The sequence below is a fragment of the Peromyscus leucopus genome, chromosome 4, assembly GCF_004664715.2.
Source record: "Peromyscus leucopus breed LL Stock chromosome 4, UCI_PerLeu_2.1, whole genome shotgun sequence".
NCBI classification, from domain to species: domain Eukaryota; kingdom Metazoa; phylum Chordata; class Mammalia; order Rodentia; family Cricetidae; genus Peromyscus; species Peromyscus leucopus.
The window spans coordinates 78,582,066-78,600,108 of NC_051066.1; the positions used below are offsets into that span (position 1 = coordinate 78,582,066).

The window sequence follows — 18,043 nt, forward strand, 5'->3', positions numbered from 1 at the left end:
AGACCAGTGGAAGGGGTGCAGCCCTCAGGTGAGCCCAAAGCCTCTCCCACAGGGTGAGCCATTTCTCATTACCTGTTGGTCCAAACGCTTCCTTCCTTGTCTATTAGACTCCACCAGCTAGCGCTGAACGAATGTGCAGACACGACCAGACACGGCCAGGGTACGTGTGACGCCGCCAGGTCACTTACACCACCAGACACAGGCCAGGGTACATGTGACACCACCAGGTCACTTACACCACCAGACACGGCCAGGGTACGTGTGATGCCACCAGGTCACTTACACCACCAGACACAGGCCAGGGCACGTGTGATGCCACCAGGTCACTTACACCACCAGACACAGGCCAGGGTACGTGTGACACCACCAGGTCACTCCTGTCTCTAACAGGATGGACTGTAGGACCCAGCAGGAACCAGCAAACTCTCAAGGTGACTCCAGTGCCATTGGGTACCTGCCACATCTCTCGAAGGTGCCCAGGCTGGAACTCTGGCTCCACAGCACACCCATGGCCTTGATACCTAGGCCTTCACTTCTGACCTGGCAGCCAAAACTCACCAGAAGAAACAGGGAAACATGCGACTTTCACAGATGTAGACTTTATGAGCACCACAGGCAAACGGTCTATGGTGTGTCATTTATTGAAAATAGATATTCTTTCCCTCCCTCACTTCTGCTAGCAAGAGTCTTTGACAGTCTCTCCAAACGAAGAGGTAACCAAAAGGCATTTCATTTAGGTGCTCAGACATTGCAGTCTACCTAAGGACTCAGGCGTTCCTGGGACACGGAGGACGCAGATTCACTGCAGCCAGGAACGGAACAGAAGGACAGAAGTCCTGCTGACCTGGGCCTCAGTGCTGGCACAAGTCTGCAGTGAGACAGAGCACTGCACAAGGAGGCTGTGTACTGGGAGGTGCCGAAGGCCAGGAGCCTGTGCGGCATCCCCGAGTGGGAAGAGCCTGGAAGAAAACCTGGCCCGAAGTGAAACCGTGGCCCTGGCCTGAGTGACAGCCCCGGCAGGGCCAGAGCCTCCCTGCCCACCAAGTTCTAAGCTGGAGACGAGTCTTCAGCCACGGAGGACAGAGGGAATCACGGGCCAGCCTCTGCCGAGGACTCATCACTGTCCCACGGCTGCCCAGCCGAACACAGCTCAAGTCCGGCGTCTCCTCCAGGCTCGCTACTTCTTCCGCTTCAGTTTCGAGTCCTTCCTGTTGTTCATCTCTCTCTTCTTCAACTTCTTGTTCTGTTTGGGTTCTTGTTTTGTTTCCAATTTCCTTTTCTTGTCACTGGAGGAAAAACCACAGCACCAGAGACAGAAAGAGAAAGCGTTAACAGCACAGATCTGCAACACCAGCGGCTGCTGTCTGAAAAACGACCCTCGGCCCACAAACTCGTCCCCCAGGCCCGTCCCCTGCAAACCCCAGGGATAGGAGGCTTCATGCAGGGCTGGGACCACGTCACAGGTCAGGCTGACTACGGGCAGCATCTGCAGAGTTCTCCTCAGAGCACTATGGTCTCCTATCATAAGAGCTCGAATATCTAAGTTCCATGACAGACCATTCCCACCACAAAGACCCCCAACATCACCCCAGGGACCCTAAAGGCAGTTCTTAGCACAGACACAGGATCTTCAAGGAAAGCCTGTGTCCTTCCTGAGGCACTGCTATTAGCTGATTTTTCCTAAATCAATAGCACAAACCCCTGGTAGTAGTGACTTGGGAGTCACTGCCTCATGCCAGGGTAACCTTCCAGTCAGAAGCCCTTGGAGATAAGATTCTTTCATGGCATTTTGCCCTGGGCACAGACTCCCTATGAGGAGAGCATCCGGAGACTCTAACATTACATACATCAAGTGCCTCGTGGAGAAATTAATAAGATAGGTAAGGGGCTGGAGAGATGGCTCAATGGTTGACAGTAAGCCACTACTGTTTTTTTGTTCCCAAACCAGGGTCTTCAGGGTCTTTCTGTGTAGCTCTGACTGGCCTGGAACTCACTAGACTAGGCTAGCCCTGAAATCACAAAGATCTGCTTGCTTGCCTCTGCCTCCTGAGTGCTGAGATTAAAAATGTGCACCACCATGCCCAGCTCAGAGCACTGCTTTTGCAGAAGATCAGGGTTCAGCTCCCAGTGCCCACACAGTAGCTCACAACTACTGTTAACTCCAGCTCCAGGGATCTAACTCCCTCTTCTTGCCTCCACAGGCACCGGACACCCCCCCCCCCACACACACACACACACACACACGCACGCACGCACGCACGCAGGCAAAACACTCATAAAATTCTTATTTAAAAAAAGGGACGGAGCAGCAGGCCTCAAGGAACATCCAAGGACAGACTGAGTACTTCACCTCACCACCTGCATTCCAGGTCCTGAGTCCATGGACCACATGGGCTGGCATGACTCACAAGGCCCTCACCAGCAATCTCAGTGGGAGCGAGGGACAGACCTGCTCTGCAGAGCTCAGAGCCAGGAGTCTCCACAGCAGGCTTATTCCCAGGCCTTTCTGACAGTCAAGCCACTGGCCTGGCTAGAGCATGAGGGAGCTTCCTACATTTGTCACAGTGTTCAAACCAGAGTTCAGGCTGACAGCAGGCCCACAGGCCCCTGGAGGATCTGGCTGCCACCAACACTGGACCCTTCAAAGTGCTGGAGTGACTTACGGAGATGGTGTGGCAATCCCTGCCTTTTTGGAATTCATCACTCAGACAACCTTCCCAACGTTCCCACAATAGCAACTCTTAGAGAAGCCATCGGTAGGTAACTATGGCAATGCCAACAATTCACCTTTCCCACAAGCCCGAAGCAACCATGCCAGCTCATGTGTGCAGGCCCTGGGCGCACACACAGCTCTCCTGCTAGTCCCGAGGGCTACGGCACCACCATCTGCAAATTCATCACTTTGACGCTGAGATACTGGGAAGAAAGGTGCCTGGTGACCTCAGGATGCCTGGGGCGCCCAAGCAAGACAAACTGTCTTCACTGAGCACTGGTCCTCCTCTGCCTTTGCCCTCTGTCTCCTGCATTGTTCTGCTTCTCAGACGGCACGAGGCGAGAGGGGACCACAGTAACTGCAGAGGCAGACACCAGAGATGGGACTGGCCAAAGCGAAAACATGTCTTTCTCAAGACTTAGCTTGGAGGGGCTCGAGAGACGGCTCAGAGGTTAAGAGCACTGACTGCTGCTCTCCAGAGGACCAGGGTTCAATCCCCAGCACCCACATGGCAGCTCACAACTGTCTACAGCTCCCATTCCAGGGGATCCGGCACCCTCACACAGGCATACATGTAGGCAAAACACCAACGCACATAAAATAAAAATAAATTAAAAAAAAAAAAAGACTTATCTTGGTAGTGAAGGACCCGCCTAGCACATACAAGGCCCTAGGCATTGAAAAAAGAAAAAAACACAGCCAAAAACTTAAATCCAAACCCATACTATTATTTCAAACGCATTATTTTTCAGTTTCTCCATTTTTAATTTTTGTTATGGGAAGTGTCAACAAAATGGAAAGAACTCTAGGACCCAGGGCTCTGAGAAGCAGCGGCTCAGAGGAAGGGCAATTGGTGACTCATGAGTCTGCAGTGGACAGCCCTGACTGACGCTGGCGTCTTCACTGCCGTAAAGAAGTCATGCAAACACTTGGCCCCTGTGCCACTGTCCACGGCTCACACAGCACAGCACACAGCACAGGCCCCAAGAGCTCAGCCCTGGCCTGCTGCCGAGCCCAGCAGGGAAGAGATCCGAGCCTACGACGCTGCCTGGTTGGCAGATGAGTTACCGAGGGGACTCTAGAGGAAGGAGGGAACAGGACACCTCCCTCGGTATGTGCTCCGGCCTCCTGATCCCAGGAAGGCTACAGAGCCTCCTGGACGTGTGGGGGACACACCGCCCTTACCTTTTCAAACTAACGATGGAGGCGTTCTGCCCAGCTTTGCTCAAAGCCTCGTTCCACTCTTCGTCGTCCCCACGGATTATGTATCTGTAAAGAGCCGGTCAGAAGAGACTGCTTAAGAGAAATATGAAGGCGACAAGACGCCCACAGCAGCTGCTTCCTACCGGGAGACACGGAAATGAAGGGACGGCACGACCGGGCCCGAGGAGCGGCCCCTCCCGACACAAGAGTCACGTGGAGGTCGGGGGAGGGGCCGGCCTTGGCACAGCTCCCTTTACCTCCGGCCCTGGCATTGCTGTGCTCACTCCACCACAGCCCCTGCCCTGCCGGCCTCCCCCTCCCTACCCTGCACCTTCATCTTCTCTCAGATGAAGCCGTCTGTCCGTCCGGCACATCAAGCAGAAACTAGTCTGGCACCCTGAAATGGGCCCCTGGCCGCCCCCATCTGCCCGATCACCATCATCGATGATGGGGTGCAGACAAGCTGAGTGGAGCCTGGCCTAGAGCTATGGGCAAGGCCTGAAGCACCGGGACTGTGAGATCTGTCAGCCCCTGGGTGAGAGGGGAGGAAACATCTCAAGGAACATCTCAAGGGCACCAGGCCTTGTACACAGGATGCTGGAGCAGGGAGCTCGGGTGGTAGAACCCTTCAAACAATTTTCAAAAATTCACAGGCAAAAGCCAAACCTGGAGAAGGGACTACTCAAAGTGGGTGCTCTGCTCAACATCCCTCCTGGAGGGCCTGAGGAGCAACACAACCCACGTGATCAAGAGAGCACAACTCTGGGTCCAGGGAAATGGACAGATTCGAGGTCTCCACTGCGGGGCTCCTGAAACCGTTTCTGAGTATGTGGGGCCTGGGGTAGGAGACACCCGGAGCAGACTCTGCAGGCCGCAGAGGCCAGGGAAGAACTCTTGGTTTCCCGTGAGCGGGAGGGCCTTACTGAGAGAAGTCCATGTCCTTCAGCCTCCCCACGTCTTTCTTGTGCTTCTCCTGGAATTCCTTTGCTGCTTCATCCTGTGGTCGACAGGCAGAGGAGGGGGTCAGAGATGAGGAGTTCACACGGCCCAGGAGACGGGGAAGCAGGGTGTGACAAGGAGGAAAGACACTTCCCTCCGAGGTACCCTCAGAACACTAGAAGCAGCTACTGGAGTTTCACAGTGTGCACACCCATCAAGGATGCATCTGGAGAAGTATCTGAAAGGGTAGCCGATGTCTGCACCAATCCTGCTCAATCCTACACTCCCACACTCAGGAGGAGGCACGACATGAGAGCCGCGCTGCCTTAGACCTGCAGAATGCTGCCCCTTAGCTGGACTTGTGCAAAGGACCAGCTTTTTTAGTTGTTTCTTTTGAGGAAGTCTTGTTCTGTACCCCAGGCTGATCAGAAAATCTAGCTCAAGCTGGCTTTGATCTGGAACAATTCTCCTGCCTCTCAGCCTCAGAGTACAGGGATGCCAGGCATGCACCAGCACCTGCAGCCTGCAGGACAGGTCTGAAGCCGTGGAGGAGGACAGGCTACATTTGCAGCCACAGGGAACACAGGGACGTACCAGGTCATCACTCAGGGTCTTCATTGTGGGCTCCATGACCACATCCTTCACTGCCACCATCTGCTCCTCGATGGCCTTTTCCTGAACATCATTGAACAGCTACCAAGACAACATGAAGGAAGAAAGATGCAGGAGCAGCAGGGGTCAGTCAGTCACTCCTCACCAAGGCATTTAGATCTTAAGGAAGAGCATTCAGAGCAATGCTCCAGACCTTAGGCACACAGATGCTCACATGGCGAGCATAGAAACAGGCTGGGCTATACCAAATTCCAGCAGTGATCTCTCTAGGATAGAATCCAGCCCTTCACAGACACTGGCTGACACTCCAACACCCCCCACCTGTGTGTGTGTGTGTGTGTGTGTGTGTGTGTGTGTGTGTGTGTGTGTGTGTGTGATCTGCAGCAAATACATCTAAATTTTAGTACTTGTTAAAAACAAAGAGTGGGCATGTTGTGTTAGTGGAAAGAGACCAAAACCCTGCCTGTTCCTGGACCTAGGTTACCTTCACAACTTTGCGGATGATCCGGTTGAAAAGCCCCATCAACTGGCCTGAGGGTAGCTCGATCTCCTTTTCCAGCTGATCCACAGACTTGTGCTGCAGGCCAATTCCCAAGAGAAGAGCCTGGAAGAAGGAGAATCAACTGGCTTTGAAGACAGCCTTTCCCGTTAAAACAGCCCTGAGAATGGAACTGTTTTTTGATGAGGCTATCCGGCAGGAATAGAGAGCGGTAGTGCTGATCTGGTCTCTTCTCTTTCATCCTGTTACTAAGGCACCAAGAAACACACCCTCCTGAAATGCTCTCTAGCTCAGACTGTCCTGACGGACACACTTCACAACTGCAGCTGAGTCCAGGGCAGCCTGGGCTTCCGCTAAGGCAGCCAGTGGGGTGGGGAGCGTGGGCTGAAAGCGCAGCAAATCTGCTTGCTAAACTACAGCTCCGTGACTCACCTCGGCCTGCAGGTGAGAAGGACCAGCATCGGCTCTGCCGGAGCTCCCGGCACAAAGACACCTCTAAGCACCCAGCTAACGGCCCAGCACCAGCAACCCCACCACCCTCCGCTCTCCCTCCTGGAGGCTCAGGGGACCTACCGACTGGGCAGCCGACAGGGCAAGGTCCCCGAGCTGGTTCAGGAAGTACAGGCGGGAAATGGCTGGGATAAGGTCCATGATGAGATGGTAATCAACCATGTTCCGAGAGTACATCTCCAGCCGCTTCAGGTCATAGGGGAGAAAAGCGCCTCCAGATGCTCCCGGCCTAGGGCTGCATGTGTGACAAGAGCCACTGAGTCAGGGCAGTCTGCAACCCTCACAGGACAGGACCCACCACCCAAAGCCACCCGGGAAGGGGCTGGCCGGGGGGCTCAGCGGTTAAGAGCATGTACGCGTTGCTCCTGCAGAGGACCCAGACTCAGTCCCCAGAACTCACATTAGTTCACAACCACCCACAACTCCTCTGCCCTCTTTGACCTCCACGGGCACCAGGCACACACGTGGTGCACCTGTACACATGCAGACAAAATAAATAGTCTACACATAAACCTCTGAAAAGGATTTCTTGAAATATCTTGCCGTCGATATACTCCTGAGCTGGCAGTGCAGAAGCCACCAATATGCGGGGTCAAAGAAAGGCCCCTCATGCCCTAGCAGTCCAAGGACACACCGCCACCTTCCCCATTCCACTCTTCCTCCAGATTCAGCTTAGGGAAGTGCATGCTCTGCCCAGCCCAAAGAACCCAGGTTTCCCCATTGAAATATAGCTAACACACACAGGAACATGTGTGTGGACATAGATATACACCTATATAAAAAAGTACATAGATACAGATAAAACTGTTAACAGGAAGAAAAGGACCTCTTACACACCTTTTTAAATTTTCACCCAACTACACTGATTAATATGCATAAAGCTCTTCTACACAGTGGCCCCAGATAGATGATGGCATATTCTTAGTGCAATTTCACAGTTGAGGAAACAGAGCCCCAGAGTCTGATGAGCTCCTTCAGAGCCCAGGTTTCAACCAGGTTCCACAGCGCGCCACTGTATGAACTTCTCTTACACCTGCTATCCAGTCACAGCCTGGACAGAGGCCAGGCTTGGGAACAGAGGCCAGGCTTGGGAACAGGCCTATTCCACCTGGAGAGACTGCAGACTAGACAAGGCCCTCAGCTCCTGGGCTAGCAGCTCACCTGGCTGGGCTGGCTTCGCGATGTTCCTGTTCTGAAGGATGTTCAGGGACAGGGCCGGAGAGAAGGAGCTGAACTGGTAAGACAGCAGGGCCAGGAAGCGCCTTCGAAAATCTGCAGGGCACAGCGGCAGTTAGCAGTCTGGAGGGCCCTGGGCTGCCACCTCCCTGCCCCCTCTCCACTCCACTGGCCCTCACCTTTCCAAAATGCTGCAAGCCAAGCTCCCTGCTCAGCCTCGTCCTCGTCAGCCAGTGTCTTCAGCATGATGCACGAGTGTTCTCCAGTCAGGTCGTTCTAGGGAACACACATTCATTCCTGCTTGGCATCAACAACCCCTTTCTCAGAGCGTCCCATTGGCGGTTAAGAGCAACCGCACAGCCAAGGACTTGGTGCTCCCACACTGCCCCTGCGGCCTCAGTTCACACCTGCGCTTCTAGTGTTCACACTGCAGGCCACCTCCTAAAAGGCCGTGGAAATGGAGCAGGCCCCGCAAGTCTCCAGGTCGGGCCTGACTTCTGCCCCGCACCCACTCCTTCAGGCAGACTCTGAACTCAGGGCTTCAATAGGCAGCATCCTGTCAGCGCATTCTTGGTGTTTACACAGCAGGAACTTCCCCACAAACCCAGAGACTCTAAGCTGGCAGCCAGTGTACACACACAGGCTTCTGTGTGGGAGAGACGGCCTGGCTGTGTAGCGTAGGCAGCAGATCTAAAGCCCCTATGCTTCAAGCTTCACTCAGTGGTGAGGTGGTGAAGGCCACCCTTCTGGACTCCCCTACATTCACAAGGTCTCAACTGCAGGACAGCACCTAATGGCTTTCTGCTGCACAGCACTGAGAACAAAATGGCAGAGACAAGTCAGAGCGAGCGAGCGAGCGAGCTGTTCACGGCACAAGGACACAAGACACCCTCCGGCCCATGTGACTCACTGGTTTACATCCTTCCTGCACACAACTGCCGATTCAGATCCCTGTGTGGACAAGCACCAGCCCATCTGCTACCAGCTGCCGCCAGCATTCACGTCTCCAGCAGTCTCACTTCAGACTTCGCGTGGACACTCGCCACTGCCCTTGCACACCAGCCTTGCACTCTCCCAAAGCCACACCCCTTACCCCTTCAGCACTGTGGGCTGAAAACGGATGCAATCAGACATCCTCACCGTCTCAGTTGCTGTACCCACACATTCTTGCCCTCCTTAGGGAGGGATGAGGTGCCACCGATTCTCCAAATCAAAGGTTTCAGCCTCCTGGCCTCCCCAGGCCTGCATGCACCCCTGCAGTCAGCCCTCTCTGCCTGCACCCCTGCAGAGAACCTCCGTGGTGAACAAACACACATCAAGAATCTTCCTCCCTCGTGAACAACCCCCACAGCTATCTCGCCCCTCCCCTTCTGGAAAGAATGTCTATTCATGCCTGTATCCACACCTCCCATCATCTCCAATGGGCACCAAGGCCTGCTCCATCAGAACACCAGTGCTGGCAATCCAGTGGTCACCTGTCCGCTTACTCTACGTGATTCCAGGAGCTTCTAAGAATGCATCCCTTCACCGAGTGTACGCTGCCTCGAGATGCCATTTTAGTGCTGGGGACAGGAGTGAACAAAGAACCCGATGCCACACAGGCTTAGGTGTGTGGAGGACCAGAGTGAGCACTAGACTTCCAGGGTCCTCCTTGGAAACCACAGGAACACACCAGGAAACGTCTCCTGTTTTGTTGTGGTGTATCGGATGGCTTCCAACTTCCATTTCAGAACAAGATTGCTCGGAGCATTCTCCCCAGACTCCATCTCCCTCCAGCCCCAAGCACCTTCTTCAGTCCTGGCCCCTTCCAGACACCTGGCTGAGGTTTAAGCTGCAGTCCAGGTGACTGTGCTTCAATCAGCACTGAGGACTTCAGAGCACAAGACACTCTGAGAAGCGCCTGTGTGTTCTGCTGTTTGCTATTTCTATCTGTTGGAAAACAAGCTTCACAGCTGCCCCAATGCACTGGCTGCTTCTCCACAGGCACTAAAACATCATGTGAACTCACTGCTGTCCGCCTCTCTCCTTCAAAATCCACAGAACCCAGTTCTGCCGTACAAACTCAGGGAGATTCCAGCCTGCAGAGTGAGCCTACACTGACAAAGCCCGTGTGCACCCCTGCCACTTTATAATGAAGCGCACAGCCAAGGATGCACCAGACCTGTCAGCTGTCACAGAATCATTTTGTGACAACCTGCCTCTGAAAGAGGATAGCTGTTTGTCTGTCCATCAGAGGAATCCCTTGCAAAAGCACAGGAACACCCGCCCAGGGCACAAGCAAGGAGAGACGGACGCTCTGTGCCAACTGCAGATACAAACCCGACCCATCCTATGCCCTGAGCCTCACTCACTGGGGTCTGTCTCAGATAGACAGGAACAAAGCCGGCTCGTTTCCAGAACCTACAAAAAACAGGAAAGAAAGGGGGGTCACCATTTATGCCCTCTGTGAAGCAGCTGAGAGATTAAGAGAGAAGGGCCAGGAGGAGCACAAGGCAGCAGACATCAACACAGACCCCACCGCCCACAAAAATGTCCTCTTCCACTGCCATGTGCTGGTGCCAGAGAACAGGCACTTACTTGAGAAGCCTGGGGGTCAGTCCATAGGAAACCCCCAGGTAATCCAAGCGCTCTGCAGGCCTCTCATTCAACTTGAAGAGTAAGGGAGGCAGATCCTTGCGGGGAGTGATGACTTCTTCCAACAAGCTAACAGCCTAGGAAGAGAACACCATCCCCTTAGCAAAGCAAGAGTGGACAGTAGGGTCTCAAGCCATCCAGTACACCACACAACAAAACACAGATCTCTTAGTGTGTTCCTATGGTTTTCAAACAGGACCCCAAGAGTCAAGTGATCACCTCCAGTACTCCACACACCTAAGCATGTGTGAAATCACAGCGTCCCCATGCTAGAACACAAGGAAAGACCACCAGTTTAGCAATGCCTAATACACTTTAAAAGGGACAGAGGTAGGGTTCTGAAAATGCAGCATGAAATTCAGTCTGTCACCTAGCACCTCTGTGACCTCTGATCAAGAGTAACCCACCTGAGCCCAGTGCTAAATCAAAGCCCACAAGCTCACCCAAGGCAGCTCTCCCATGGGCATCCAATACAGATCTGTGAAGGTCTGTAAGTCACTAGTGCAGGTCCCCTTAAGCAAGGCAAGTGGAACGCTGTCACCTGGATTAATGCCAACACAGAGGCCGCTGGAGAGGAGTTTCTCCAACTTGCCGGGCAGCACACTTGCAGGCTGGTAAGCCGTACTCCACTCCCAGAGTTTCTGCTGTGGCACCAGATGACGCTGGTGACTAGGCTGAGACACTCTACCAGGGCTAGGGTGGAGAAAGTGGCTGGCTGCCCAAATGGCTAAGAGCCCAAAGACCCATCCTCTCAGTCCCAGGACTGGAGCTCTGCCGGAACAGGCTTACCTCACTGTCACAGTGTGGATTTCTTGTGGTGTCTCAAAGACCTTTTCCTCCAGACAAGGGAACCTGCCTTCATAGTACATCTGAAGTAGCTGCAGGGCTCGGCTGCCATAGCCCATCTATGAGCACACACAGGAAAACAGAAGAGGGAAGTCATTCTCAGTCTGTCTCAGTCATGTTGTCTTGCTTCTAAAGCATTTGCTCTGGGTCAAACTGCATTTTGAAAAAAGTTATCAATAAAACCCAACGCTGGCAAAGCTGGCACTGGTGTGCCTGAGTTCTTACGTCAGACTAGCCCACCAATCACAGCCCGCTGGCAACCCAAGTCTAAGGACGCTGGCTGTGCCATGGTCAGAAAGGGACGCTTCTCCAGCTGACTCCTCAATGAGGCTTGCACAGCGAAGAAGGCAATTCCAGACCATCATCTGCTTCAACATGCCTGGGTCCTAACATGGGAAAAGGACTATCTACCACCAACCTTGCCCACCTGCCCACCCCAAGCTCTGGCTAAATTCTCCAGAACCAAGTACACCTAAAATGTTCCCACATTCAGGCACACAGGTACACTGCCCTGAGAAACTGCCAGGAGCCCATCAAACAGCAACACACAAGGTCTGAGAGAAGAGAGGACGTGTTACCCCTTGATAATCCGGATGAACAGCAATTCGAACAACCCGTCCACCAGAAAGGCCTCCGAAGTCTGGATCCTGAAACTGGGGGAGACACAAACCAGAGGCTTAGTACCACAAACACCCCCTGGCAGTCAGCTTGCTCACTTAGACAGCCAGGGACAGCCCCTCCCTTACCTGTTCCGACACTGTCCACGGAATCAGGTCCCCTGAAGCCTTCTTGCCTCGAGACAGGCTATTCAAAATGGACTGGCGAGAAATCTCTCCTTCAAGGCACACCTGGGGGAACAAGCCAGGAAGGCATGAGCTAGCCCAGATCCCAAGCACCAACCTGTGTGTCTCGGTGTCGGTTCTCTAAGCCACTGTTTCTACCCCGGGGCTCAAGTAATGACTACCAGAGGCTTCATTACTGTGTCGAAGGTTTTTACTAACTCACAAGGACCCAAGAGCAAAAGCCAGAGCTCGAAAGGGTCTCCATGGAGGTCAAGCAGCACGTGTCACCTAAACACACACCGATTAAGACAACACAGGATATACATGCAGCTCTATACGGAGCAGCACAAATTCCAGAGAACCCAAGTCCGCCACAGGGAAGCGGTGAGACAAATACTGTCTGATCATGTCATAAAGCCCACATAGCTTTAAGTGTTACGAAGATTACCAACACTGACACACTGCAGCCAAGTCGGACAGCTATAATCCCAAGTTTATGGGGGGAAAATGGCAGATGTACATGCACGTCCGAGAAAGAGAGAGAGAGAGAGAGAGAGAGAGAGAGAGAGAGAGAGAGAGAGAGAGAGAGAGAGCACACACATACATACCAGGAATTAAACTTCTTTCTCCATGTAGCCTTTAAGTTTACAAGAATCGGGCAATGCTTTTGTAATAAAGAGGAAAAAGCAGTTCTGCCTTTTCTCCAACCATGAACAGGTTTCTGAGAATGTCAGCTTTCTCCAGTGCATGTCCTTACTGCCTCAACTGACCTAGATCCAAGTCAGGACCCAACAGCCTCCCTGTCCACACGAATGCCCAAACCAATGCCACACCACGCTTTTCTCTGCTCTGTACCTGGACAACTGCAAGCACTTCCGGCAGGGCATTCTGGGTCGGGGGCACGGGTGGCAGAAGGCAGAAGAGGTGGTGGGCAGGCGCGTCAGAAAGCATCTGCAGATCGTTGGGAGAGTTCTGGGGGGCACACACATGGGTCAGTGCGACGACTCCTTACATCCTCCTTCACTCCCGTGGGTGACGGCAGCTCCAAAGCCTCCCAAAGCCCCTTTCTACCACCGTGCAAGCCAGGACTCCACAGGCTGCAGTGGGGCTGGACCTCCCACCCCTGCCGGCCTGTCCTCCCGGGCTCCATGCTGAGGTCATGGAGAAGTTATGTGGCAGTTTATTTCACAACTGAGAAGTAAAGCTCCTCCAGAGGAAAGGCTACTTGCTATTTCAGGAAAGCATGCCACCACAATTAAGACCAAGTCTTCGGCCTCCCCTCAAAGGCTGTTCATGAAAATGCTGGAATACCCAGCCACTCGGGAAGCAACCTCCCAAGCCGCTGTTTGCTCTTGTGTTCCCCTCCACCAAGTCAGAGCCCCGCTCCTTCGTTCAGGAGGAGCTGGCCTCGGGCCAGAAAGCACCTGGGGCTTCAGGTGCTGATCCCACTTCAGCCCATCGGTTCGGGCAGTCTGCGGGCTGGCAATACCAGTGCCCTTAAGATGAGCAACACTGCCCCCACCCTCCAGTTCCCACTCATTGACTCTGTCTGAAACACTGTGTCCAAAGTCTGACCCAAACCACACAAGCTGTAATAGGGAATCTGACCCTTCCAAAAGATCACTGGACCCTGCCAGCTTCGACACATTTAAGTCCCAATGGAATGGCCACCTAGACCCCTGAGGATTGCTCCTACTGAAGGGCACGTCAGAGCAAGTGGTTACCTTGTAATGAGAAGCCACATAGAGGGCCATGAGCCGCTGGAGGAAAACTTCAGAGGCCTTGTGGTAGCAGAACAGAGTATCTCTGTTAACGTAGTAGCTGGTCTGGAGTTAAGCAACAGGAACAAAACCACAGAGAACCCAAAACAAGACACACCAGAAAAAAGGTTCCCCCAGTTTGAGAATAGCATTTCCCCCATGTTAAGGAATAGGAGTCCAGCAAGCGTCCTGAGCAGAAACTACAGTGGAGAAGCCTGAGAAACAAAATTAGAAAACGTTCCTCAAAAAAAAAAAAAAAAAAAAAAAAATTTAAAGGCCCATGCCTTTAATCCCAACACTTTGGAGGCAGAAGAAGGTGGATATCTGTGAGTTCAAGGCCAGCTTGGTCTACAGAGTTCCAAGACAGCCAGGATTACACAAGACACAATGAAATATCTCATTTCATTGCTCATTGTTTTGCTTGGGCTGGCCCTGAATTCGTGGGTCCACAAGCGCCTGCCTCAGTCTCCCAAATCAAGGCAGGGACTACAGGGACATGCCACTGCACTGAGCCCAACCCCCTTTCTCCAACTGCTTCAGCCCCTCACAGGGCCAGAGACAGAGGATACAGCTCACAGGCCTCGGGCAACGGGCAGCCGGAAACTATTCGGGTGATGTTGAGGCAGTCCAGGCAGAGCAGGTCATTCAGCCACTTCTCTACTGCATCCCCAGGAGCGTATCGGATTGACTCTTGGAGGGAAACCTCGTGCAATGTCCGAGCTGTCACCCACAACACATACAATTAGAGACAATTACTCATACGGCATCTAGCAGCAGTAAGGATATTCCACTTGATCTGAGACACAGTGTCCAGATATCCATGGCTCCAGAATTTAAAGTGGGTGATTTAAAGTGTTTTGGGTTAGATTTCACTCAGCTCTAACCCCAACCTACAAGATTCCTACTAAGTCAATATACCCTACCCGTATCTTTGAGTAGGGACCAAAAGGCCCCAGGAGTCTGAAGACGCAAATCAAGTTCCCACTTGGCAACTGGACTACAGTTCCTCTCAAAAATGCTGTACTGTCCTAGGACTCGAGCTTTAGTACTGCCCTGAGTCCTAGGGCAGATGGTGCGAGGCCTGCGAGGTACCTGAGGCCAGTCTGGCTGTTGTTGTGGTCTTATTCTCAGCAGTGCTGCTGACCTGGCTCTGGGCACTCTGCTGACGCAGCTGCTGAATGAGTTTGAGGGACAGTGACCGGCCAGTGCCCTCGTACCTAGAGAAAGACAAAGACAGTTAGACATAAGGTCCCCAGATGAAATCAAGACAGAGGTCTCCAGATGAAATCAAGACAGCCTTGCTTATCTGAACTTCCAGCGCAGCACACATCTGTCCCAAGAAGAGCCCTAGGAGATGAACCAAGATGTGACTTGGCTAGGAACCATTCAGGCTCACAGTCAAGCCCTAGTATGGACTTCAGCACCTTTGGGTGGGAAACCTGATCATCCTCATCCCCAAAGGGGATTGTCCTACACATCTCACAGGACTGTGATCTGAGAACAAGGCCTGAAAGACGCTGTAAACAAAGCATTTAGCGACTGAAACTGAACAATGCTACACAGTCACTCTCAGTCGGTTCTCCTAGAAGTTACGTGAAGATATGAACTGAGCCCTTTTCACATGTGGAAAATCAAACAAATCCATCACCCAAGTGATTCTTTTTGTAAGATTTATTTGCTTTTATTTTATGAGTATAAATGTTTGCTTACATGTATATATGTGTATCGGTGCATGCCTGGTACCCACTGAGGCTAGAAGAGGGCATCAGGTCCCCTGGACAAGGAATTACAATTGGTTTTGAGCAACGCATGGGTGCCTGGAATGGAATCGAGTCCTCTCCATGAGTGTCAGTGCTCTTAAGCGCTGGGCCATCTCTCCTGGCCCTAATGAGTCTTTCTATTACCTTCACCTAAGAGGTGATAAAGGGCTCAAGGGGTTAAGTGAGGCCTGAGTTTGGATCCTCCAAACCCACGTAAAACAAGGCTTGGGAGTATGTCTGGAATCCCAGGCTCCAACAACAAGATGGGAGGCAAAGACGGGAGAGTCTCTGGAAGCTTGAGAGGCAGCTAGCCTGGTGTATATAGCAGCACACAACAGGCTGTCTCCAACAAGGCAGGGGGCTAGGAATAATACCGGAGGCAGTACACACACACACACACACACACAAAAAAAAAAAAAAAAAAAAAAAAAAAAAAAAAAAAAAAAAAAAAAAAAAACAACAAAAAAAAAAACACATTCAAAGACAAATAAAAGTAGCTAGCCGCGTGTGCGCACTCCTTTAATCCAGCACTCGGAGCAGACCAGTGCATCTCTGTGAGTTCAGCCACCTCTACCAAGTGATCCAAGAGCGCAAAGCTACACAGAAAACCCTGTCTCGAAAAACCAAAAAAAAAAAAAAAAAAAAAAAAAAAAAGTAGGGGCTAGAGAGGTGGCTCAGAGGTTAGAACACATGTTGCTCTTGCAAAGGACCTGGGTTCACTTCCCAGTACCCACCTGGTGACTCACAACCACCTATAACTCCAGTTCCAAGGGCTAGACGGCTCAGGAGGGGAGGAGGCGCTTGCCACCCAGCCTGAAGGCCAGCCTGCTCCTCCAGGGCCCACATGGAAGGAGGGAGAGCAGACTCCCACACGTCATCCTGACTTTCACACACTTGCCACTGGTTAGTACTGGAGCAGGCAAAGCACATCACAATAAAGATGTCTTTAACAGTGAAAGCCTATGGGCTGCAGAGATGGCGCAACCATTACCAAGGCTAGGCTTACAACCAAAGGTAAGTCATCTGTTTTACTTAAATACTTTTGGTGTTACGTAGTCACAGTTATAAATCTGAAACACAGAATTCTCTCTTGAAGATGTGATTTCTGTACAGAAATCTTTTCAATACCGAATATACATTTTTACTGACCTGGAGAAATTTCACAATACATATGAAACAACAGTATGTAAACTTTATGTTCTTGTTCAAAATGAAAGAGCAGGCCAGTGTAGTGACACATCCTAGCACTTAGGAGGCAGAGGCAGGCAGATCTCTGAGTTCAATGCCAGCATGGTCTGCATGGTTAAGACCCTGTCTCAAAACAATAAACAAAATAAAAAGTAAATAAACGAGAAAATAAATGCACAGAACATATACACAAACTTTCTACATTGCTGGGATGAGGGGATTTTTGTTTCCTTTTTTTCATGTGTGCTTCTGTGTATGTGGTCTACACGTGGTACATGCATAAGCGTGTATGAGTGCATGAGACTGCGTGTATGCACGTGGGAAGCAGAGCAGGACAGTGGGGTTTCCCTCCTTTGCTGTTGGCTGCTCTGCCGTCTTGACAGGGGCTCTCTCTCGTCACCGGAAGGCCACCACGTCACCACCCCAGTGAGGCTGCTGCACAGTGAGAGCTCAGCATCCACCTGGCTGGTCCTCAAGCCCTAGCCCCTGCCAACAGCAGGGCTACAGCCATGTCTAGCTTCTCATGTGGATGCTGGGAATTCAAAAGGAGATCCTTATGCTAACAAAGCAAGCACTCTTATACACTGCACCATCTCCCCAAGCCCTACTTTTTGAAATTTCTAGGTGCCAGGGATTAAACCCAGGCCTTGGCAATAGTAAGCTTGCATTCTATCACTGACTTTTTTCTTTTTGCTTGCTACCTAATTCCTGTCGTTTTTCTATGTCAAGGTGAATTATCTATTTTAAAGTTTTAAGAATAACAGTATAAGCCTGTTTTAATGCTAACTATAGCTATTTTAATATTCCATTTCCACATCCTAAGGTATAGGACATTGATATTGCTACCAGGCACATTTTAAAACCTGAGCATACTTAGACAGGAGGCACGAATCACATAGGCTCCAAAATCCTACAATCTCATGGCGCCCACTTAACATCAGACCAGCAGAACAAGTTAAGAGGCAGCTCCTGCTGAAAAAGCCCCAGGAAGAACGGAGCTGCCCAGACTCACACTGAGACCGAACAGTTCGGCACGGCCAAACTCGTCAGCTTCTTTACCTTTCAATTCATCTGCAAGATCACAGCCAAGAGTAACCTTACCCGTTGATGGTAGAGGCCATGAAAACCAGGTAGGGCCCGAGCAGGCTCTTCACTAGGGGGAGGGGAATAGCGGCAGCTTCATCAATGACCACGAGCTCAGCCTGGCCCAGCTTCACAGCATCTGCAGGATGGATGTACTGTGGGGAAGGAAGATTCAGAATGTCAGTGTGGCCACCGAAATCCACCATACCCGGCGGCTAAGGACCTCACCGTCCCCTCCTTCTATCCAGCAGGTCAGGAATGACATGGGCTTCAGGCGGGCCCCCTGGGACCAAGCATTTCACTCTCTGATTATGTGATGCTGAACAAAGCCTCATGTT

At 51.9% G+C, this 18,043-nt stretch overlaps 1 protein-coding gene across 1 annotated transcript in view; it reads right to left on the reverse strand.

Annotated features, from left to right (window-relative positions):
- Nucleotides 1–594: 594 nt before the first annotated feature.
- The window catches only part of Nat10 (N-acetyltransferase 10), a 43,825-nt gene continuing 26,376 nt past the window's right edge, over nucleotides 595–18,043 (reverse strand). Inside the window, 19 exon segments of the mRNA XM_028877911.2 lie at nucleotides 595–1,286; nucleotides 3,899–3,982; nucleotides 4,840–4,913; nucleotides 5,450–5,548; nucleotides 5,952–6,071; nucleotides 6,540–6,685; nucleotides 6,688–6,711; nucleotides 7,638–7,748; nucleotides 7,832–7,928; nucleotides 10,004–10,052; nucleotides 10,230–10,384; nucleotides 11,081–11,191; nucleotides 11,711–11,785; nucleotides 11,879–11,980; nucleotides 12,770–12,886; nucleotides 13,639–13,735; nucleotides 14,244–14,394; nucleotides 14,767–14,891; nucleotides 17,724–17,860. Of these exon segments, the coding sequence (XP_028733744.1) occupies nucleotides 1,178–1,286; nucleotides 3,899–3,982; nucleotides 4,840–4,913; nucleotides 5,450–5,548; nucleotides 5,952–6,071; nucleotides 6,540–6,685; nucleotides 6,688–6,711; nucleotides 7,638–7,748; nucleotides 7,832–7,928; nucleotides 10,004–10,052; nucleotides 10,230–10,384; nucleotides 11,081–11,191; nucleotides 11,711–11,785; nucleotides 11,879–11,980; nucleotides 12,770–12,886; nucleotides 13,639–13,735; nucleotides 14,244–14,394; nucleotides 14,767–14,891; nucleotides 17,724–17,860 (1,983 nt within the window). The 3' untranslated portion in view covers nucleotides 595–1,177.